General features: G+C 35.0%; 1 protein-coding gene across 1 annotated transcript; it reads left to right on the top strand.

Moving 5' to 3' along the window:
• The first annotated feature begins 11,886 nt into the window (after positions 1 to 11,886).
• Positions 11,887 to 24,618, top strand: sh3yl1 (SH3 and SYLF domain containing 1). The gene is made up of 4 exons (XM_042742483.1): positions 11,887 to 11,929; positions 15,988 to 16,058; positions 16,224 to 16,279; positions 23,691 to 24,618. Exons 2-4 carry the CDS (start codon positions 15,988 to 15,990, stop codon positions 23,831 to 23,833), a joined length of 270 nt encoding a protein of 89 aa, XP_042598417.1. The 5' UTR covers positions 11,887 to 11,929; the 3' UTR covers positions 23,834 to 24,618.
• Positions 24,619 to 25,154: the final 536 nt, after the last annotated feature.

Raw genomic sequence — 25,154 nt, 5'->3', positions numbered from 1 at the left:
TGAAATTTTAAAGCAGGTTCCACTGTAAATGTCAGTAACAAAAATATGTTTGCGTGCTCTCTCTCTCTCTCTGGATCAGTGCTGCATCCATAATTGTTTATTATCTCCTCCAACTACAAATTAAGACGTAATTGCACTGTCCCAGGTATTTGCATTTTACATGCTTTATTTTGCTATGTTAATAAGGTATTGACTAATTATCTGCGTAAGCAGTAATTATTTGTACAGTAGTAATCACAAAAATTGTATTCACATTGTTATGTTTGATATGACAGCTGCATTTATTAGCCCACCCCCTCTGTATGGCAGCTCAGCTTTTACAGGCATGAGGAAATGGGTAGAATAGGTTTTAGTAAGATGCACCCCAAAAAAGCTTTGTTGCTACCGTTCCTCGTCAGATCTGGGGGACGACTACTCAGCCAAATTATACAATGCAAAATTACAGTATGGATGATTGTTCTCAAACCTAAATGTTCATCATGTAAGAGAGAGAGCTACATCAACCCTGCATATCCCCATTCAGATGTTCTCAGGTCACAAAGTTCAGTGCTTTTTTTACTTTATGACTGTCCCCGTTTGAATTCTCTTCTTAATGGTACAGTGTTTTTTTTTCTACCAAAGACACATGTATTAAAGCTGTAGGCTAGAACAGAAAAAGCGGATTCTCAACTACAACAGAAAGAGTGGATTCTTGTACTAAACATAAATCAGAAAAAGACCCAAGGCTCACATTATTCTGTGGCAGCTGACATTAAGGTTGGAAATAGGGCTTCACTTGCTCTTTAGTAGTGCTTTCCAAAAGACTTCTGCTTCAGGACAAAAAAATAAAATAAATTACATTGGGCATCACAGTACCAAAAGTGATTATTGTACCAGCTCAAATAAAAATAAAAAAATCATTGAAAACAAACATGGATGATTATATTTCCATGACCTGCATAGGCCCACTAATATGCAAAGTTATATTTGGTTTTCAAATGTTGATTTCCTTGGCAGTCAGTAATTAAGCACACTGTGTATGTGTGGTGTATACAAACCATATTTATGCTTACTCAAAATGAAACCATATTGAATGTATTTGGGTTATATTTTCTGTTATATTATGTAGGATTGCTCAAGGTTTTTGAGAATGAGGGCATCTCATGCAATCTCTTCCTGGCATCTGCTGATTTTTTTCTACAGTAGCTTCAACCAAGAGACATAAATTTGGACCAAAATATTGTACACAATATGGAAAGCGTTTACTCATAAAATATGCATGATTATATGATTAGTTGCAGGGCTCAAAAAATAAAGATTTTCCAATGTTTTGGTCCTGTTGACAAAACTCTTGCTTTTTCAGTTGCCCCTTTTGGGTCCAATATTCATTGATCTTATAGATACATTTTTATGTTAAAGACCGTATGTTAACATTTTTAACATCTTTTAACATTTGATGTTTTCTACCTGGATGAAATAGAAGAGGTTTTGTTCAAATCACAAAAAAGACTTTTTTGGACTTGAATACATCAGTATATGCACACTTTTTACAGCAAAACTGTGTTAATGAATTTGTTGAGTTAAATTAGCTGTATAATTTCGATCTTGTTGCATGTTTTCTTTTTTGAAAAAAAAAAAAAAAGAATACACAGTCAAAAGTCAGGGCCAGTAAAAGGGTCACATTTGATCAGTTATTAATATCAGTGTTAAAAACAATTGTGCTGCTTAATATTTTTGTAAAAACTGATATATTTTATTTTTGATGAGGAAATTCTTGGTGACTAGAAAGCAGCATTTATTTGAAATAAAAAATATTTTGCTTTTGATCACTTTAATGTACCCTTGCTGAACAACAGTATTAGTTTCTTTAAAGATATTGTACTAACCCAAAAGTTTTGAGTGGTAGTGTAAACAATTCTAAAATGCATAGCTAAATTGAACATTCTTTTGTGGTGTGCTGAAAATGATGGCACTGCAAAAATCAGACATACTGGCCAGCGGTAAAAAAAATAAATAAATAAATAAAAGTTATTTGTTGTTGAGGCCTGTAACCTTTCAGTTTAACACTGCCACAGATATAAACAAACGATTGTTGAGATGGCGTATTGACTATAATTCAGCCAAATAAAAACTATTTTGCATGACATGATAATGAAATGTCAGTATCTTGCACAGGACTTTTTATCAACTCCGGAAGTTTTATATGAAAATCCTTATTAGTGTGAATTTGTAAGCATTACTGCATATGGTCTGTCACATGAGATCACTAATACACCTTTACCACTGATAAAACGTTTGTTTTGGTTTGTTTGTAGTACACCTGATTCCCTAAAGTGCCATTACGTTGTTCAGTGCGTACTAATCTACTTTAAAAACACGTCATGAGATCAGGTTAGACTGATGACTCAGACAGACATTCCTTCTTGAGGTGATTTGGCAGAATATCTGATAGATGAGATGCTATTTGACACAAGTTGCTTACGTAGAAGTCTTTAGGTATCTCCCAGTTTGAAAGCATGTAAAGTTTTATGTACGTTGACAGCAGTTTGGGAGAGTAATTGTTCTAATGCATTACATCAAGAGCTATATGACAAATGAGAGAAGAATTCACAACACACAGCTGTTAAATACTAGAAATCACGGGAGTGAAAGAGAATCATAGAGGTGTTACCAGCCGCAGCCTGGCATTTACTGCTACATTGTATATGTGAATGAGAGATTATTATTACCTAACTGCACTTTGTGTAAATTGAGAAAGTTTGATGCAAGTTCTAGGTTGGTCTTTCAGGTCTTACAAAGTTCAGTACTCCAGTTCACTCTCCCAAATCTTGTGCCCTATTGTGTGCAGTTCTTTTCAAGCTAGAGCACTGTTTACGCTTCTTAAAATAAATAATGGTTTATTTTAGTTTAATAGGCACTTGAAGCAGTACAAAAACAGAACATGACCTTGGACCTTCCTTTTTTTTTTTTTTTTTTACTTTGGAAATAATCTGAAGTGACTGTGAATGAGTTCTTTGTTAGTCATCTGCTTTTTCATGTGATGTCCTGATCTTGGGGTATAGTTTTTATGTGAAGGCAACAATCTGTTTTACCATTGCTCAGACTTAGGGTTAGGAACTTGAACAAACCATATCCTTATAATAAACTTTGGTGTGTAACTCGTCCTGCACATTAATGCTATAGGGATACGATATAATGAGCCATATCTATGTATTTTTGACCCTTTTTGGACCCTACACTCTTAAAAATAAAGGTTCCAAATGGGGGTTTTGCAGTGATGCCATCGAGGAAACATTTTTCCCAAAAGAGCTATTTTTTAGTTAGAAGATTTTGAAAAACAGTTTAAAAACCTTTTTTCAGTATAAAGAACCGTTTGTGGAATGGAACAATTAACAGAACACTTAATCTTCTTGGATCCATAGATTCCAATAAAGAAGCTTTTAAAAAGTTTTTTATAAAGGTTTAGTGAATCTTATGTAAAAGTAATACTGTATGAAGTAATAATTCTCAAGTAACCTTGAGTGATTCATTTAAAGCTGTACATAAGTAAATTTTTTTACTATTCCAAGGATGCTAAATAGCAACAGCTCTTGTCAGTTGGTTATTTTACCTACTCTATATAGCCAAATTCATTACTTATCATTGGCTATTGAGTTTAATTTTCAAAGTCTTCTCAAAAATGTCTTGAGAAGTGTTAGCTGGACAGAATGGCCTAATTGGGGCAGTTCTGGTATTAAAGTGATGTGACATGACGTACAGCTAAGTATGGTGACCCATACTCAGAATTCGTGCTCTGCATTTAATCCATCCATAGTGCACACACACAGCAGTGAACACACACACCGTGAACACACACCTGGAGCAGTGGGCAGCCATTTATGCTGCGGCGCCCGGGGAGCAGTTGGGGGTTCGTGTCTTGCTCAAGGGCACCTCAGTCGTGGTATTGCCAGCCCGATACTCAAACCCACAACCTTAGGGTTAGGAGTCAAACTCTCTAACCACTAGGCCACGACTTCCCCTTAGCATATTACTGTATTAAAGCAGGTGCACAGGAGAATAGTCCTGTTGATGTGGCTGGTTTTAATAGAATTCTACAACTGGAAAGTCTGCATGCGACTTAAAGTGACACTTTGCAAGCACCTCCCTAAGTAAACCACAGAAAGGGTGCACCTGCCAAAAGCAACTCTCATTTGTGGCAGAAGAGTGCTGGATTACCCCAATATATCCAGTGATTCATCCTTAAAAAATCAGTTTGCAGAATGTGATGCATCTCTGTCACAAAATGAGGGTGTGGTGCTATTTAAAAGGAATGCTTTTGTAGTATACATCGATGAAGTGACATGGCACTCAGTTTTTAAATGTAATCATTTATTTTAAAATACTTTAAAAATGTCATGTGACTTTATAAGTTTCACGCTTGCGATTAATTTTTATATTTTAAGTCAAACAGCTCTTGAAAATAGCAAAAAAAGTGCTGATATTAATGTTTAAGTAATTGTTAATTCATTATATTTGCCAAAAAAAATAAATAATAATAATTAACTATGAAAAATATATTTTAAAATGTTTCTGAATATAATAATTAAGGTGTCTGCAAAAGGTAAAAGGAAAATATGTTACTTTTTACTTGATAGCTACACCACATGGCATTTTTCAGTTTTTTTTTTCATCTTGGACAATGTTATTTGTCTTTGGCTAGTTCTCTTTATATACAGGTGCTGGTCATATAATTAGAATATCACCAAAAAGTTGATTTATTTCACTAATTCCATTCAAAAAGTGAAACGTGTATATTATATTCATTCATTACACACAGACTGATATATTTCAAATGTTTATTTCTTTTAATTTTGATGATTATTACTGACAACTAAGGAAAATCCCAAATTCAGTATCTCAGAAAATTTGAATATTGTGAAAAGGTTCAATATTGAAGACACCTGGTCCCACACTCTAATCAGCTAATATTAACGCAAAAACACCTGCAAAGGCCTTTAGAAATGGTCTCTCATCTAGTTCTGTAGGCCAGTGGTAGTTCCCAACCTGTCCCTGGAGGCCCCCCTGCCCAGCACATTTTTGTATGTCTCCCTAATCAGACACACCCCATTTAGTTCTGCAGTCTCTACTAACGAGCTGATGAGTGAATCAGGTGTGTTAGATAAGGGAGACATACAAAAAGTGCAGGGCAGGGGGGCCTCCAGGACAGGTTGGGGAAGCACTGCTGTAGGCTACACAATCATGGGGAAGACTGCTGACTTGACAGTTGTCTAAAAGACGACCATTGAGACCTTGCACAAGTAGGGCAAGACACAAAAGGTCATTGCAAAAGAGGCTGGCTGTTCACAGAGCTCTGTGTCCAAGCACATTAATAGCGAGGCGAAGGGAAGGAAAAGATGTGGTAGAAAAAAGTGTACAAGCAATAGGGATAACCGCACCCTATAGAGGATTGTGAACCAAAACCCATTTAAAAATGTGGGGGAGATTCACAAAGAGTGGACTCCAGCTGGAATCAATGCTTCAAGAACCACTACGCACAGATGTATGCAAGACATGGGTTTCAGCTGTCGCATTCCTTGTGTCAAGCCACTCTTCAATAACAGACAGTGTCAGAAGCATCTCACCTGGGCTAAAGACAAAAAGGACTGCTGCTGAGTGGTCCAAAGTTATGTTCTATGATGAAAGTAAATTTTTGCATTTTCCTTTGGAAATCAGGGTCCCAGAGTCTGGAGGAAGAGAGGAGAGGCACACAATCCATGTTGCTTGAGGTCCAGTGTAAAGTTTCCACAGTCAGTGATGGTTTGGGGTGCCATGTCATCTGCTGGTGTTGGTCCACTGTGTTTTTCTGAGGTCCAAGGTCATAGCAGCGTCCGTATACCAGGAAGTTTTAGAGCACTTCATGCTTCCTGCTGCTGACCAACTTTATGGAGATGCAGATTTCATTTTCCAACAGGACTTGGCACCTGCACACAGTCCCAAAGCTACCAGTACCTGGTTTAAGGACCATGGTATCCCTGTTCTTAATTGGCCAGCAAAACTCTCCTGACCTTAACCCCATAGAACATCTATGGGATATTGTGAAGAGGAAGATGCGATATGACAGACCCAAGAATGCAGAAGAGCTGAAGGCCACTATCAGAACAACCTGGGCTCTCATAACACCTGAGCAGTGCCACAGACTGATCGACTCTATGCCACACCGCATTGCTGCAGTAATTCAGACAAAAGGAGCCCCAACTAAGTATTGAGTGCTGTACATGCTCATACTTTTCATGTTCATACTTTTCAGTTGGCCAAGATTTCTAAAAATCCTTTCTTTGTATTGGTCTTAAGTAATATTCTAATTTTCTGAGATACTGAATTTGGGATTTTCCTTAGTTGTCAGTTATAATCATCAAAATTAAAAGAAATAAACATGTGAAATATATCAGTCTGTGTGTAATGAATGAATATAATATACAAGTTTAACTTTTTGAATGGAATTAGTGAAATAAATCAACTTTTTGATGATATATGACCAGCACCTGTATATGCTATTCTACCAGCATCAGTGCCATCATGGCTTGTTGAAAGGCTTGAATAAATTGAGAAAGAACAGGAATAGAGGCAAATCTGACTCAGACAGTGACTCGTGGGAGACACAATTTTTGACCCAAAGTCATCAACATGAATGCTAACACACTAATCACTGACTGTATGGCTAATATAATTAGTGCAATTATCAATGAGATGAGAAAAATAACCAATTTGGTTATGCTGACATTTGATACTGAATTGTTAAGTTTGTCATATTAAAATGGAGAGACTTTATAATAGAGGAACAGGTCATTGTGGTGTCACCTTGAACAACAAGTTGTTAAATATAGCCTATAGCCTTTAAATCATTTTGACATTTGAAATGTATTTCAGGTTCATAGTAGCATAGATGTTACAAGAGCATTGTTTTCGCATAGTAGAATTTAAAGCATTCAGGAAGACGTAACTATCAGACAAATTTGGTCTAATAGTCATTTGATGGTTCAGATTGTTGGAATGTGACGCAGAACAAAATAAAATTATATTGTCTCTGATGTTTCTTTTACAGTGAATAACCCTTTTCCCACTAACCTAAAGTCTGAGGCCAAGAAGGCCGCCAAGATCCTCGAGAGTTCACAGAAATATCCAATAGAATGGGACCTGACAAACTTATTCCAGGTAACTGTGGTCTCTGCTCTCGTAAAAGAAAGCAATGCAAAAACATTTGTCTTTTAGAATGAATTCAATAAATTGAGTTCAAATGATGATTCTCTTGAATCTCTGTAAAAGTCAGACAAAATCATGATAAGTGTCATATTTGTACCTTGTTCTTGGAAAACCATGCCTAAAAGCACTGTTAGATTCATGAAAGACTCACTTTTGTTTCAGTTGATTTATGATGAATGACAAATGTTCTTTTTAGGGAAATTCAGTGTGTAAATTATGACATTAATTATTACAAATCATCAAAATGATTAGATTAATTACTCCTCCTGACCCATATGAAAATTAAATATTTGTTCTATCATAGGAGCATTTCAAACAGCAGCATAATAAATTTAATGGCATACAAAATCAGTTATTTTCATTATTTTGTAATTCGCTTACAAAAAGTGTTCCCGTCGCTTCATATAACCCAGATTGCATGTCTGATGGCAGGGATGGAGTATTCTGGACGACGACGTTCATACCGTCAGAATACTTTATGGACCTTGACACTACACGACTTTATTTTACTTGGCAGTCTATGGGACAGTCACAGGCCTCCCAGTTTTCATCCAAAATATCTTAAATTGTGTTCTGAAGACGAACAGGGCTTTTACGGGTTTGGAATGACATGGGGGTAAGTGATTAATGACAAAATTTTCATTTTGGGGTGGAGTATTCCTTTAATATGATTTTTTGTAGTTAATGTAATCTCTCAATCATTTGACAGCCCTAATTACATTGAATCATTTTCTCAGTACAATAGGAGTGATATTTTTTTCTTATTTACACAATACAGTGGACCCTCAAAGTATTTAAGCCCTTAAAGTAAGTAACACTTAGAAATATCAATGCATTAAATACGAAAATGTCAAACAAATTGGCATCAGCACATAAATGATTCAAGACGACAAACCTAACAGAGCCATTTTTGCAAAAGCTTAACCAGTCAGTTCCCACAAAATTCATCAAATTGACTATGGACATGCTCTTCACTTTGAATAAGTATTTAATTTAATAATTGAAACATAATTTTGGTGAAATCTTTTTAAAAAAGTGTTGTGTCAAAAAGTAAGTACCACTTTGATACATTGATATCTCTATGCATTGAAGTTCATACATTTTTATTTGTGTTAAAAATGTTGGGGCCACAGTATCTCATGCTTTTATTTTTATGCAGGTGTAGGAATAGTGCCAGTGACGTAAATGTAACTTTTTTTTGCTGATAGTTGTCATTTCTGTTGACTTATGTCATCTGTGTACATGACTAGCAGTCTTTCTGCAAGTCCATTGCCAAGCATCTGTTCATGCATGTCTTCAGAAAGTGACATGAATGCAACTCACTCAGTGACTTCACCATATCTGTGCAACATGTGCAAAAACACAATGCACCAATCAACTCTGCCTATACTGTACCTGTTTCATCTTGCATTTGCAGATTAATTGAGTTTTTTTTTTCATATTTCAGCCCTTGTATTTAGATGCAGAACAGCTGTGCCTGCACAAGTCCAATTGTAATATCTCATGTTCATTTACCTTTATCTTTTCCTCCACCTGACATCAGCCCGTGTCATTGCCAAGGCTCAGGGACTGGCCATCCTGTCAGCCTTCAAAACAGGTTTCATGGTCACTGCGAGGGGCGGCAGTGGGATAGTGATCGCAAGGCTCGCTGAGGGAAGTAAGTGTATTATCAGTGTTCATATATATTTGCTTGGTGAGGTCAGAAAATTATATACGAGTTGATTTATATTCTTATATTCCTATGTTTAAAAGTTCAATCCTAATTTTTCTTCCTGTTTAAACCAAAACTATTACAACAAAATAGACCAATTTGAGTAATTAGGGAGGTTTCATGGGTTTGGAGTAATTGATGTCTGGCAGCTGCCTTAGCAACATTCTAAACTGAATAAACAAAACACTCCTCAAAGGTCATTTAGAGCTTCATTGACTATGTATGTTAGTGTTTACTTGTTTTTACTCATTGAATTTTTACATTATGCAGAGCTAATACAAGTTTGGAGGAGGCCTTTAGTTTTTTTGAGTAGTGTAATCATTATTTTGATATGGGATTAATATCTGTACTTAATTTATATTAACATATACTTTGATTTAAACTTCTGTAATACTTATAATAATGAACAAATGGGCTTATGTCTTAGGTGTGCTATATGTATTTTAATCTTGAAAAGAAGTGCAATTTGGCAAGTTACATTAACAGGTTGCTATCAGTCTGTTTCTGCGTATTTAAACATCTAAACAAATTCTACAGTAGGACATACCAAATTACAGTTTATATATATATATATATATATAATATATATATATATATATATATATATATATATATATATATATATATATATATATATATATATATATATAGTGTGTGTGATGTTTATTAAGATAAGTTAATGCTATACCAAGTATATATTGGGTTAATTACGAGAAGTTCTTTTTGTTATAATTCCTCTTGTCTTCTTGTTTGATAGTGCTTTGATAGTTCTCTTTTTTTGATTATTTTTTGGCTTCTAAAATTAAGTGTTGACAGGTTTTATAGGTGTAACCCTAGGTAAGGTAGTAGATATATTTTACTATTCCAGTCTCACGTATTTTTTGCTGAATCAGTGTTCAAGAACAATTACGCAACATGTTTATTCATGTATCAGATGAACATTTCGGACTACACTATGCTATATGCCTAAGGTTTAGGCTCTGTATGCAGACATATAGGTGCTTCATCCGGATTTAATTTGTAAATTACTTCACATGCAGTGTAATGCAAAAGATATGTTTTCTTTCTGTCGAGATGGTCTGAGTCATGCATAGACAAGAACATCAAGACACTGAAATATTTGCCCTGTCTGACTTGGCTGTCTTGTTTTGTATTTCTTTTTCGTTCTATCATCTCCTTAATAAAACATATATGTTATTAGAGCTGTCAGTCAATTCGATTTTTATGTTTTAACTTCAAAGAAAGCTAATATTCTTACATTTAAAAACAAATCAATAATAAATCCTTGTGTAATTTAACTATAAAACTATAAAAACATAATTAACTGTCCCCACACTTTATGGACGTCATCTTGTAAAAAGTTTTTGGGGTCTTTCTCCATCAATTATTAATAAACAGGTCCTCCCTATAATAATTATACATTTTCTTTTTGATTTTAAGTAAAGTCACATTAATAGTAAGTTTCCTATGTGGTGTTATGTAAAAGCATGACAATAATGAACCACTCATTAAGACCGTTTTCCTAAATTAGAGGCCAGCCTTTAGTCTGGAGCTATTTGTATCTCAAGTGCTGGCTTCATCACTTTTCACTGCATAAAGTGGATCCTCTTATCTCTGGCACAAGAATTCACTGTGCTTGTGTCCAGCGAGTCATTTGTCAGCATCAGGCAAAAGTTACACTTTGTTTTCTGACCTTGGGTTGCAGCTTGGATGAGTCATTTGTGAACCGAGCGCCTGTGCATCTTGACAGTCTTGATTAATTTCTCGAGTAGCCTTCAGGCGCAGTGGTTAGCTCTGCGGTCTGTGTCTCTCAGTTAGTAGCAGCACACCTGATAAGTAGCAAGGGAGTGCAGGAAATATCGATTTTATCTTTAGGCATTAAAACTAGAGCATGTCTGAAATGGGTCCAAATCTTACGACACCATCCAGCATTTAAAAAGCATAAAAACTATTGCTGAGAGTATAGTGCTACTTTTTAATGTTTTGATGGTGACAGATGTACATTAGTTGGCCAGGTGCTTGTTAGAGTGATGTTTAGTGAGATCACATATTCTGGTGCTTAAAAAACCCCTGATATAATTTTGTAAATAAAGAAAATCATAAAAAGAGTAATGTCAGTTGTGAGACTAGAATAGGCAGTTCTGAGTATCTGGTGAAACGTGTGAGTGTTTTAGGGCTGGGCTGTTTGAAGGTACTGTATAACTTGATTATATTAATTAATTATAATGATGGTGATTTAGTTTTTATTTATATTTAGGTGAAGAAACAGGGTGAACTAGAGGATAAAGTTTGTGAACAAACTTTGATGTTGGCTTGAGAAAGCCAAAATGGGCAGCTTGAGGCAAAAGAGCCACATCGCGTTGCGTCTTTTCTGTGTTCTTCAGCTGGCCCTGCAACAAAAAAATAAAATAGTTATTGTTTTTGTAATATTTTATAGACCTTTGTTATTTCGAGTTTGCTGTTTGATTAAAGCTTTAGGAAGAGTAGCAGTCAGAAATTTTAGTCTTAAATTAAGACTTTCTTTAAAATGACAGCCTCTGGTGATATTTTAAGAATTAAAGGATATTTTATAAGTTTTCAGTTGATTAAAACATTAAAGGCAAATATTAAAGGTCAGAAATAAATATTAATTTGCACTCTTTAAAACATTAAATTAAATATTAAAGGTTATAATTTTTTAATTTTATTTTATGATTTAATTTTTGTATTTTAAAATTATAATATTTATATTAATATTAATTAAATGTAATATTTTATTTAATTTAAGGCTACCTGTGAAAATTATTTAAATATAATACAAAATTAATTCAATGTAATATAATGAAAAAAAATAAAAATAAATATATATTAAATATACATAGGAAATGTGTTATGTTTTTTTTTTTCATGTCATGGGATTTTTTTTTTGTTATGGTATGGAATGAGATGTGTTGTTTATTTTGGTTTTAGTGGGGGGTCTTACACTTGGAGGAAACTTCACTGTGGCTATTGGGCCTCTTGGTAGGTATGCAAGTTCCATTTACATTCTTTTATTTGGCAGATGCTTTTATCCAAATCGACTTACAGTTGAGGAATAGAACAAGCAATTTTACAGTTGTACTGTACAAGTGTAGTACCCCATTCTTTTGCCAGGGGGCAGAAGAAAGGGAATTATTTACATTTACATTTATGCATTTTAGCAGATGCTTTTATCCGAAAGGACTTAGTGCATTCAGGCTATACATATTTTTATCAGTATGTGTGTTCCCTGGGAATTGAACCCACAACCTTTTGTGCTGCTAATATAATAAATAAATATAATGCTCTACCACTGAGCCACATGTCCACTGTTAAGTATCAGTGTCGGAATTTGAAATGACACTTTTATTACTGTAGTGTTTTATTTTTTTATCTGGATGCATCTGCGTCACTTGGCTGACTTTTGATTAAAATCAAAGGTTATGGCTTCAGGGCGAAATGTTTGATTTATGTTCGGAAATTGATATTATGATTGTTTTATTTTTTTTTATTTTTTTAATGTTACTGCAAGCGCTGCCAGGGCTATGTGGACAGGAATGAGAAAAGGTTTGCGCAGTCCTTGAGCTCTTGTGAGTTTTATTATATTACATTGGTTTGTAAATCGACTGTTGAAGTCCATTTGTTTGGAGAAAGTTTTTAAAGTGTTTACATTGGTGATGGAGAGCTTTGACAGTTTTTATCTGAGGGTATAAATTAGCTGTCTAATGTTTCTGAACTGCAGTTTTGGTGCATTTATGGAAAGCAATGAGGGAAAACCTTTTCTTCTTTCTGAATGTTAAATGTAAAATCAACAGAATATAAAAGGCATCTGTATTTTGATCACATTCACAAGGGACTCATTTTCTTGGATGAAATGTTTATACAAAAAAAATATATATATACAGTTGTGAGCTGCCAGCTTCAGCTTTCACCTACAACGCAGTAATTCATAATTTGACAAGCATGAGCCTGTGCGGAAAATACAGTGAGAATTATAGATAATGACAGGTGTCCATACTGTACATTAGGAGCCATTCAGAAGTGCTAGTTTAAATGACAGCTGCATTGTCCTAAGGTGAATCAGTGATTTTACTCTTTATTGACGGATACTGCTGTGTTTGTGCTTGTGTGGAAAGTCCTTTTTTATTCTCACTGCTTTAATTGTTGTTTATGGATCTTGCCGGAATAGAGCTGCAAGCGATATGGTGCTGAATGGTTGCCTGCTGCACTACAGTAGCTTTGAAAACTAGGATTTAAGATTCCACTTAATGTGGATGTGTTTGATTTGTTGGCTTGGATTAGATCGGGTTTGGATTTGGTTTGGCAGCAGTGACTGCAGGGTGTATGTGCTCTTTTGAAATTAGTTATTTTTGGAATAGAACCTTCTTACCACCTACTTGGATAATTTCATATAAATGTCACATCTAATAAAATCAATGTTTACATCAAAATCAAGGTCTCCTTTAAGAATATAGTTATTACTTAAGTGGACAATGGAACTTGGATATTTTGTAAACAGTTTAAAGGGGTCATATACTGTAGAGTATAAAGGGAATAAGGTATAAAATACTGTAACTTTCACAACTGAAAAGTTGTTCTTCTGTAAGCATAATTTATTGAAATTAAGCTAGCTTGTCCATTTTAAAATTACATTAATACATTACATACTATGTCAATCCACATTTACACACAGTCTGTGCTGTTTTTGACTGTATGTAGCACCTACTACTCTGCACATCCTTTAAGAGACATTTCCTGTTAGAAAAGAAAGTCTGTTTTTGTCATTTGAGCCTGACCTTCATAGTTTGTGAGGGATGTTTGAAAATGAAAATGGTAATGAAACACTAAATTATGACATGCACTCAGTAATTTTTTGTGGGGTCAGTATTTTTTTTTTTATTTTTTTTTTTTTGGAATACAAAAAACTTTTTTGATGAAATACTTTTATTCGGCAAATATGCATTAAATAGAACAAAAGTAACAATAAAGACATTTACTGTATATTGAACTTACTGTTCTATTAAAAAAAAAAATCACAATCGCACAAAAGATTTCTGCTGAAAATCTGAAAATACAGCTTTGCCATCACAGGAATAAATTCTATATGAAAATATAATAGTAAGCTATTATTTTAAATTGTAATAATTCAATAATGATATTACTGTTTTTACTGTGTTTTTGATTAAATAAATCAATTTGTAAGTCGCTTTGGATAAAAGCGTCTGCTAAATGAATAAATGTAAATAAATGCAGCCTTAGAGACTTTTTTCAAAAATATTTGTAAATAATTTAGATTATTCCTAATCCCAACAAATACCAGTTATTATTACACTGAAAATAGCGCATAGTTTTATCTTTCCAATTGATTTCACTATGAGCTTTGACTTGTAGTGTTTATTCCTTCCATATACAAGTCTGAATAAGCATCCATGACAGGGATTTGGAGGCAGATGTGGCATTCCAAAGTACAGCAGCTGTCTACTCGTACTGCAAATCTCGTGGCCTTTATGCTGGAGTGTCTCTCGGCGGTTCTTACCTCATCGAACGCAAAGATACAAACTGAAAGTAAGCACACTGCAGTGTTAGAGGTTAAAGAGTTTAAATGCTGCATTAAAGGCCTCAGGCACTGATGTTTCCATTTCCATTGGGTTACAGTTTCAGTATCTTATGTGTGCTTTACTTTTGATTAGGTTTTATGGCCAAGACATTCATGCTTCTGCTATTTTCAATGGAGATGTGGAACCCCCACCTAAAGCATATGATTTGTACACCATTTTGCAAGACTACACTGAGAAATACACCACCGACTGGCAGAACAAACACATGCAAGCCTCAAGCAAGGTCACTGTCTATGTACTACTGCCCCATGTTGGGCAAACATATATAAAACCAAGCAACTTTTACTCAGAATTGTGTAGCAATATACAGTAAGGTCCCATTAACTAACAATGAGCAATACATATGTTGCAATACATCTTAGTTCATTAAAATACAACTGTTTATTGTTAGTTCATGTTAGTGCATGTCCATTAAATAATAATATTAACAGGTACGGCAAAGGTACAGCAAGGGATTTAATAAAAACATTTCCAAATTAAATTTACACCACTCTTTTGCATCACCAGATTAGCAACAAAATAAATATTCCTGACCCGTCCAGATACTCTTTTGGTCTGTTTAAAATGCTCATGTGATTTGTCATTGAATGCTAAAACGTCACATTAATTTGACTGACAACATCATTAATCATTTCAAGATCACTATAAATTAAAATAACAAAATTTCTATAATCTCTATACTTGATGGGATTTGAAGTCATGCTGTTTCCCACATACTCAGGTCTTTTTTTTTCTCTCAGTCAGAATAACAAATCTTTTGACTCATTTAAGTCAAAAATATAGTTCATTTGAGTCTGTGATACACACAGTGCACAGAGAAACCCCCCTAGAGGCAAACATTAAAGTACGTATTTTCTTCAAAAGTATGAAGTAGTTTGGAATGAAGAAATGAATAAATTACATGTAAATAAAGCAGGAGAGGTATAATCTGTTGACAAAGTCTTTCAGCATAATAGAAGATAATTGTGTGTTTCATTTGATGGCTACTATAAATCAGACTACTATAAAACACAATAGATGACAGTAATATAGGCTTTTTACTTGGCAACTCATAGTTTGGGTGGTATATTTTGGTCATTGGGGTTATGTGGAAAAAAAAGATTGGTCCCATGAAATCAGGTCAAAGCAACTCAAGGGATTCCCTATCATAATAACGAGTAAAATGAATAGTTACAGTGCATGTAATGTTTTGAGACCTCAGAGTTATGTATGTGTATGCCACGATATGACACTATTATAAATTCAATGCATATTTAGTTGCTTATTTACTTAATACAAATTAATATTTTATGGTCAAACTGAGCTTACATAAAAAAGTTGAATTGTTCTTTCAAAGACTTAAACTGATTGATTTTATGGCATCAGTGCCAGTCTCTGTTTATGAAGTTCAGTGAGTGAGAGACAAGCCTGTTGATGTATATTCGGGTGTCTTTGTTTTCACAGATGAGTTCAGTACCAGCTAGACCACGGCCTCCCACAGAGAGCTGCCTCCTTCTACACACCCAAGGCAAAGGGTAAGACCCCGAGTGACCTCTCAAATCCTCACATCATTCGTCTTTCAGAGTAGAAATGACTGACTGAACTTGTGCTGTTGTAATATTGGAGGGAAGTTTCTATATCTTTGCTTCTGACATTGTGACTTATTTATGCTTGTGTTGATGAATGTAATATTTTTGCAGCTTCTGCAAATGTGAAACCAGCTCTGTATCCAACAACTGGGATATGGAAAGCTCAGGTGAGATTCTTATTTTATTTTATTTTATTATTTTTTAGTAATATGTCTAATCCCTAAGAAAACAGCATTCAAAAGTTTCTGTCAAGAGCAAAATGTTTTGTGTGTTTCTGTTAACACAAGCTTTGCACACAGCTAATAAAACCATGAGAAGTCTTTAAGTATGTTTTTCCCTCCTTAAGTGGAATTATGCTGTATTTTTAAAGACACTTTGCACCTGCGCCTATGGTAATAACATAACAGAAGAGGAATTTACTGTATATTTTGTATCTCACCCTGCGTGTTCAAGCATATTATCAAGCAGAATATCCGAACAAAAGGGTCTATTCCTTCTGTATATGATGAGGTTAATCAGACACTTTTTAAAACAACAAGAAATACCTTTGAGAATAAAGATTACAATGTGGTCATGCATTTCAGTTGACACTGATAAATTATAAAGTGGATTAAAACAGCTAGATTAGAGACGGCTAATTAAATCGCAGAAATGCACGAGAAGAAACACCCAGTGCTGTGTGAGATCCTTTCATTAATCAGCTCAGCCTTTGGAGGATGATTTGTGTTGTCATCAATTCAGCTCCACTAACAGTCTCATTTATTTTCATTAGGTTCCTAAAGACCCATGTTTAAAGTTGAATTATAGGGATTAGATAAAAACACGCTATGGAGTGGCTTTGTCTGCCCTGTTTCGAGAAAAGCCACTCTGTTTGGCTGGAAAGAATTCGAAAGAAGCCATGAACTGGAGACTGGCCGTTTTCCCATCTTCCTATACTCCGGATGGTCCTCGATGCTCTTTGCCATGTCACAAGTCAGCTATGCAGCAAACACATTCTTTCCCACAGCGAGATGACATTATCATCCTTGAGGGTAGAGATTTGAAAGGCCACTTGCTATTAGATGATGTGTGTGTGTTTTTGAATTGATTCGGAACTGGTGGATTTTGTCAGATATAAAACAAAGCATCAAAACATTTGGCAACCTCCCTGTCCACTAAATAGGAAAAACTTTGATGAGGTGAACTCTTGGATCACCACAAGTCCTTAAGGCTATTTTATGGCTAATAGTACATTTTATTCCCAATTAAAGAGCATAAGGGTATTTGTGCCCATCTTTAGTGCAAATGACAGCGATGATTGATCATGAAAACATTATAATAATAACATTACACAGTGACTTCATGTTCAGGGCAGCCAACAACAGCACTCAACACTTGACGGAGATTATAGTGGGTTCTGCTTATACAGGATAACTGAAAGGAATTAAATGCTGAAGTCTTAAAAGAACAGCTAGATGCAATGCACCAGTAACTTGTCTCTGAACAGTTAATAGAACCTGCCCATAATCCTCTTGGAAAAAATAAACTTAAACCAGCCAGAGTTGGTCTTAACTGGCCTTCCAGCCTTGTTAGGCTAGTCTGTTGGCTGGTTTTGGGTACTTCTTGACCATAAAAACATCTTTAAAATAGTCTAAATGTTGATATGTTGCCTAGTGTTTTAAATCTTTAGTTGTGGCGTTGAATATTCAGCTTCATTGACTTCATTCAGTCCAAGTAGGTATCAGGTGTCTACTTGGGTTCTTCATGGTTAGAAAGAAACCCCAAAAGAAAAACATGAGTTGCAGAACGTTGCATGTTGAGAGGTTGTGTTTGCTTCTGGTGTCTCTGGCTTGCGCAACTGCCGTTCATTCAGTGTGAGCGAATGACGCTATGAGAGAGGGCGATCAAGCGTGCTAAGGCTAACATAAACTAAAGACACGTTCTGTGATTGTAGATAAATGACGTGGGGTTTGTTGTTCCAGGTAAAGGCGTTCTTGAATGCATGGATGCCAAGTCAAACATTTCGCCTTCGCCACTAAAAAGTTGGCTGTACATTTGCCTTTTTTTAATTGCATAAATGATTGATACTTATACATTAATTTAAACAGTAATTCCTTGTCAAAGTGCACACAAGTCGACTCACTAAATTTAGATTGAAAACTAAATTAATATGTGTATTTTAATTATTATCTCCTCTTCTCTCGCTTAAACTGCAGCCTGAAGCATGTGTTATTAGAATGATTAGCTGATATCCCTCATTTCCTGTGTTTACGCTTTAATTAATTTAGGTGCTATTATGGTGCATTTGTTCGTTATTTTTATCTCTGTTGATTCAGATGTGTAAACGAAGTTAATTGATTAAAATGTGCACGTGCCTCAGCATGATTCAGACAGTTAGAGACTGCCGTAGACAAGGTTTCATTGTTTGCGTCTCCTTCAGATGGGAATAGGTTTCCAATTCCACTGTGTGATGCTTAATTACCGGATTTTGTCAAATTACATGTTAATATTCAACTAGTTAATAACAGTCATTCGAAATCAACAAGTGCCTGGCAACCTAAATGATATGTCGAGCTTTGACTGTCAACTGCATAAGACACCAAACTATCAGCCAACAGCAATTTTTTGGCCAGAGGAGAATCGTATGTAAGAGAGCCAAGTGAATTGTACAGGGACTAGATACTGTTAGCCAACTACTAGACATGTCTTTCAACAGCCAGTTGTCATTGCTTAATTCAGGGTAAGTAGACAGGTAAGTCTGTTGTATGTCAAAGCACAACATTGGATGACTTCATCAAAATCAGGACAACAGATGTCTCTCTTTTTATTTTACTAACTTATATTGGCACAGCAAACCATATAGACCAGTGCAAATACTGTACAGAGAGTAAGAGGGAATTTTACTATAAATTAAGGGGCCGTTCATACAGAATGTGATTTTGCTTTGAAAAACATGAGAGATGGGCAGTAATTGGGAGAAAACGTGAGATCTCAAGATGTTGAACTTATTTTAACTCGAGTGTCATGTCTTAATAATGCTGACTCATCTGCGAGACAATGCAAAATACACACAAGCGCAAAGGTCAACCGTTTAGCATAAAAACGTTCTGTGTAAACCAGCCTGAATTTTGTTGGTTGTTTTTAAAAAGGTTTCCCCAAACATTTTCGCTCTCTGCCATTGGTTGAACAAACAGATATCCCCACCCTAAACTCCTGCTATTGGTTGACCCAATGTTGCTGTTGTCGGCCGGTTGGGATGTTTTGAATACGCCTCAGAGACACAGTGTTTAAACTTCTTCAAAGAATAAATCTTGAACTGAACTGTCAACAAATGGAATTCAAAAAAAAAAAGTGGTTTTCGATAGTTTTTAAACATGTTTCTCAAATACTTTACATTGCTTCACAACTTTAAAATTGTGTCTGCATGCTTAAGGGATAATTAAGCTAAAAATTTCCGTTATCATTTACTCCCTCTCATATCATCTTTTGTGTTCTACAGAAGATAGAAATTCACTCAGGTTTGTTAAGATTTCTTTTGTGGAGCACAAAAGATATTTAAAAATAAAATGTTCATACAATGCAAGTCAGTGAGATCTAATGTTGTTTTGGACCCCATTGACTTTCATTGTATTGACTTTCACAGAAGAGAAAAATGAATAGGCCTACAGGTTTGGAAAGACATTTGGGTGAACTATCCTATTAACCTTGGATAGATTTGGATTTTAACATGGGGGGGAAATGCTTTTAATGAAATGATTTGGAGGGAATTATTTTTCTTGATAAGTGTTCCATCCACATTCATAGAAGTTGCAGTTGTGGTACTAGAAAGACTCCATCATGATAAACCTAACTACAGTCTTTCGATGATGAGTCAAAGAGATACTCATCTGTTTTGTTAAAGCTGGAAAAAAGTCCCTGGGTGTGTGTTCACATCGCTTGTTATTTTACTGGCAGACATTTCTTTCTCCCCCAATTATCATGATATCATTTGTGAAAAATGAGACCTGGAAAACTCTCACTCCTCACTGTTTCATTAACACTCCTTCCCCTGAAGATCATTATAGCCGTAAATAATACAGTCATTTAGATGGATCCCTGGCCTTAGGAAAAGGTGGTTAGAGAGCCACCCTGATTTCTAAAGACTCCTTTGTCTATAAAGGGAAACTGTTTTATGAGGTTTTGATTTGTTAAGTGTAATGGCACGCTGAGCAGCTGTTGTACAGGTTTCTCTGATACATCCCGCTTTAACTTTTCCTTCAGAATTAAAAGTGAATCCAGTTTGTCAGCTGTTAATCGTTTTTTTTTTTTTTTTTTTTTTTGCCTTCCACCATAACCGGGTGCCAGCAATTATCTATGGTTACATCAATTGGATTTGGTCACCGTATACCTGATAGGGCTTAGCTAACCCTCCAATCTGAGATTTATAGCAGTGGAGAGGAGAAATGGCAGGCCCTCCTTCCTGTCATGAGCTGTCACTTTTTCAGATATTGCGTGTGCAAGACAAAAAAACGCATAGCTCAGATGTCACCACTCTGCCAAAATACACAACCCTTCCAGATCTGAAGAAACTCTCTGGATTGTATTGCTGTCTTGCGCCCGGCTTGTCATATCTTGCACTTGTGGTAGCGGGAATGAACATTATGTTGAATGGATGCAGTTATTTTAGGATACAAGTCAAAAGCATTTAGTGTGAAAAACGGCTTGACTGAAGCTTTTGGCAACGCCTGAGGTTTATTTGGAGTCAGGAGATTTCACAGCAGGTGCCAACAGTGTGAAACCACATTCCACCTCTGTCTGATTCCCTGCTCCTGTCTTGTATGTCTTCACTCCTCGGCACCCGTTTCCCCTCATTTTCACAGCAAAGCAGGTCTTATCATTCAGCCAGCTCAATGCATGTTGAATGTCATTCTGCTTATGTTGATACATGAATGAAACGGTCTGAAACCACATTGGAAGTCTGGAATTCAAAATCCGTTTTAAATATATGTTGTGTCAAACGGTGAAACTGTATGGAAAAGAAATTTTTTTAATTTAGGAACTTTTTGTCCATCAGTTGTTGGATGGAGGTAGATCTGAATGCAAGCTTGCAGTTGATTGTAAAAAAAAAAAAAAAAAAATAAAAAAAAAAAAAAGGGATGGTGTTTATGCGGATGAATAACTGGGGAAGTCCGATAGACATAACCAGAAGATTAGGTCATGACATTTTGATTAAAAATTACAATATAGATAGCTTTTCACATGCATTTGTTGCTGTGGTAAGGCATCTGCAGAATTTTGTACCAGCCCACCAAATTTACATACAGAGCTTCCAGAAAAGGGTTGCCAAGTCCACTGTTTTACTGCCAAATTGGGCCACTTTTACACTGTTGCTGCGGGTTAAAGCGATCTCTCCTTTGCCACCACAGAACACCAGAGGAGAAGTTTTGTATAGCAATTGACCCTTTGCAAAGACCTGCCCCATTTCGTTACTGTTGCTATGTCCGACAAGCCATGCTGCTCTCACACCACATCATATTGTCATTTTTTTTTTAAAGAAATTCAAACAATAAATGCCATTTTGTGGCTCTTTAATGTGTCGTGACAGATTGCTTGTAACGCCCCAGTTCAAGTGGCACATGAACTGATAATCTTTTCATATTAAAACAAGAAATAAACATGAATGAACATGAAAAGGTATTTTATTTCAACAGCGGAAAGATGTCAATACTTCAGAAGTTAATTCAGGCCCTGTTCCAAATCACAAGACCACAAGTGCACATGACGTGTGCCATTTTGGACAGGGCCCTACTCCCCTGTCTGATTTGTTTGTCGGACAAAATGCAGATTCGACATAATGATTGGTCAGATTGCCTGTCAATCAAGCTCCCTGCAGTTGGGCTGGTTTTGTTTTGCAGACCTGGTAACCCTGCACGGGAAAGAAACAGAAGCCATTCCTCTTATTAAAAGTTGGTTCATCAGAATGAATTTGAAAACTGATATTTCAAGATAAAAACATACACGTAGTTGCTTTCAAACTCTGCACTATTTGTAGGCCAGGTCACAAATCAAATTTTCACTGGCTGTCTTACATTTTTGTGACCTATTTAACCTATTTAAGACCTCTAAATGAATGAATAAAACCGCTTACTCTAAATCTTTAAGTTCCACGAACAAAGTGCATTTATTCCTGCTCGATGTGTTAAAACACATAGCCAAGAGTTTCAGTAATTGAAGGTTTACATTTGCTGTTTGATAACCTGACAGCAGAAATGATTGCACAGTTGTTTATATCTTAACATGTTGATAGACGGATAAAGAAAAGGGTTTTGCCCCTGGCTGACAGGTCCTATCTGCAGACGTTAATACTGTGTTGCGCACCACCATCTATTAGTGTACGAGCTGGAAAGTTTTGTGGTGTTGGAAGTACAACACAGTGTGTGTTTGAGGAAGAGTGCCAGTTAACTGAGCCAAAGTGGGCTTATCTGTTTTAAGAGTACACATGCTGCTCTCTAGTGTTGACAGTTTGGTATTACAACTTTATATACAGTAGGCACGTTTTCAATGCCATACATATTTATTCATTGCTAATGTCACTGTATGTGCAACATTTATACATTTACATGTAATTATTTAACAAACTACCTTACAAATAAGGATAATCAGTTAAGGATCATAATTAAATGCATATGGCTCTTTTTTATATTGTTCCAAAGCAGTGCTGAAATACCATTCAGGATCATTTAAAAATAAATCAAATAATTTTCTGCAGTAAAGAAGTGCAAAAGCAAATGCACACTACATGTTTTTTTAATTTAATTTAATCTAATTTTAAATTAATTTATTAAATTAATTTAATAATAAATTCATAAATGTTTTTTTTAATTTTTTTTTGATTTTAATAATGTATCATCAGTGTATATCTCTGAGATACTATTTTATTTGTATAAATTTTTAATATTTAAAGTTTTAGTGATTTTATGTGTTTTTGTAATTTGTAATTTTAGTTTTATATATGCTGTGTAGTTTTTTATTAATTTTTTTGTTGTTGTTTTTTGTGTTATTTTAGTACAAGTTAAACTAAATAAAAATAAGAAATGTTGCTTTGACAACTTACTGGAATATAACTTTTTTATGTCAAGTAATGAAAATGAGTTTTTATGGTCTTAATTTCAGTTTAAGTTTTAGTTTTAACCGCAATAAAAGTTATGCGTTTTAAAATGAAAACACACTAGTGTAAACAGGGCCTTAATTAACAATAATAACCCTCAGTGGAATAAGCATTTGGGAATCATTCTGTATATTATTATGCTTTACTGTATATGACATTCACACTGATTTGTAACTAAAAAATGCTGCAATAACAACAACAAAAAAATCCTTTTTTTTCTTTTTTTAGTATTTTATTCATGTATTTATTTATATCTTTTTAAAATCAACTTATGAACATGTTTTACTAAATGCTTTATTGTCTTTAGTAATGAGGAATAAGAGTTACTGTATGTTACTGATCTTTAAATTACCTTTACACTGATTTGTGGTTGGAATTACGCTTTCAAAATTGCTCCAATAACGGAAGTGTTTTCAACCAAACGGTGATCTCTCCTTTCTAATGTGTTGTAGATCAAGCATCAGGTGGCGCTTTAGTGGTCACAGCCCTTCATCCGTTCACCAGCCAGCAGCCTGGAGATCTGAGCTTTATTCCAGGAGATCGCATCACTGTTTTCACCAAAACCGGCAGTACGACTGGTGGGAAGGAGAGCTAAGAGGCCAGGTTGGGATCTTCCCAGCTAATTTTGTGTCCTATAGTTAAAGGTACTAAAAAAAACAAGAAAACTCTTGAATTGATGACAAATGATGTCTGGCATTGAAGGGTGCTTTTCTTTTGCACAGTTTGAAATGACATTTCATGATGAAGGAGTATATTTTTAGTAGCACTTGGGGTCAGTGATCCACTTAGGGGGGGTGTGTTTTTCAATGTTCCTGGCATTGGTGAAATATTTTCTTTATTTCATTTTGGCTGTTCAGTTACTGGAATGTGGGTGGACTACTACAGGGTTCTCGTTTTATATTTTTAGTTATGCTATAGTTTAGAAACACACTGGAATACAATTATGCTTTATATGCATACACAGAAATCAAAAAATCAACTTTGTGGTATTTTAAGTGAAGTTGCTCCAGGTATTTGAAATTTGATAGCACAATGGTTTGCCATCGACAAAAACACAGTGGCACACAGCTGCTTGTTTTTTCTCTGATAAGAGCACTGCACAGCTGTTGCAAACAAATGTTATTACAAATGATAAGCTTCATAGTTTATAACAAGCCTTATTTATTGTTTTATGAACTCTACATTTTTTTTAACTTCATGTCTGCTTTATTACTTTGAAAAAAAAAAAGAAAAAGGTGTTTTTTTTAGGAAGTGAATGAATAATTGATTTTGTTGCTTTAATTTATTGCTGTTTGCACAAAGGTTAATCAAACATGATTGTTTTCCTACTGGTTTTAAATGCCAATAAATGTATATCAGTTATAATAAAGATTATTATCTAATTTTCTAACTTACAATTTGTCTGTGGTGCTGGTTTAAGTCTTGATTTTTCTTATTGAAACATAAATAAGTTAGAAGTTAAAATGTATCCCATTGACACTTGACATACTTGTCAATACAAGCTAAAGATCTTGTTCTGAGTACTGAGTAAAACAATCAATGTCTGTTAAAAATTCTCTTTAAATAAGCTAATTATATTATGCAATGAGCAACATGCAAATTCTTTTTACAGCTGGTTCAAATACATGCTATACATGTAGTTTTGCAGCAGATATATACATAGATCAGTGCAGAAATAAATATATTGTACTGTATATGTGCTGAGAGTTGTTCCTGTTGAAAGACTTTAGCTGATTGAATGTGTTTGGAACCTTTTTTAGTCCACACTCCTCCAAGACCTACATGGAAATTTTAAGAAGCAGCTGGATTGAAAAAATGGAATGAAATGGTAAAAAATTCAAGACATAATTCAGTTCTGGCAACTATTATGTTCCACTTGAGCAAACACAATGGAATGCAGTACTGTATGTCTATGA

Source organism: Cyprinus carpio, chromosome B17, assembly GCF_018340385.1.
Source record: "Cyprinus carpio isolate SPL01 chromosome B17, ASM1834038v1, whole genome shotgun sequence".
Lineage (NCBI taxonomy): Eukaryota > Metazoa > Chordata > Actinopteri > Cypriniformes > Cyprinidae > Cyprinus > Cyprinus carpio.
The sequence above is the reverse complement of the archived record's forward strand: the minus strand, read 5'-3'. Positions and strand labels throughout refer to the sequence as shown.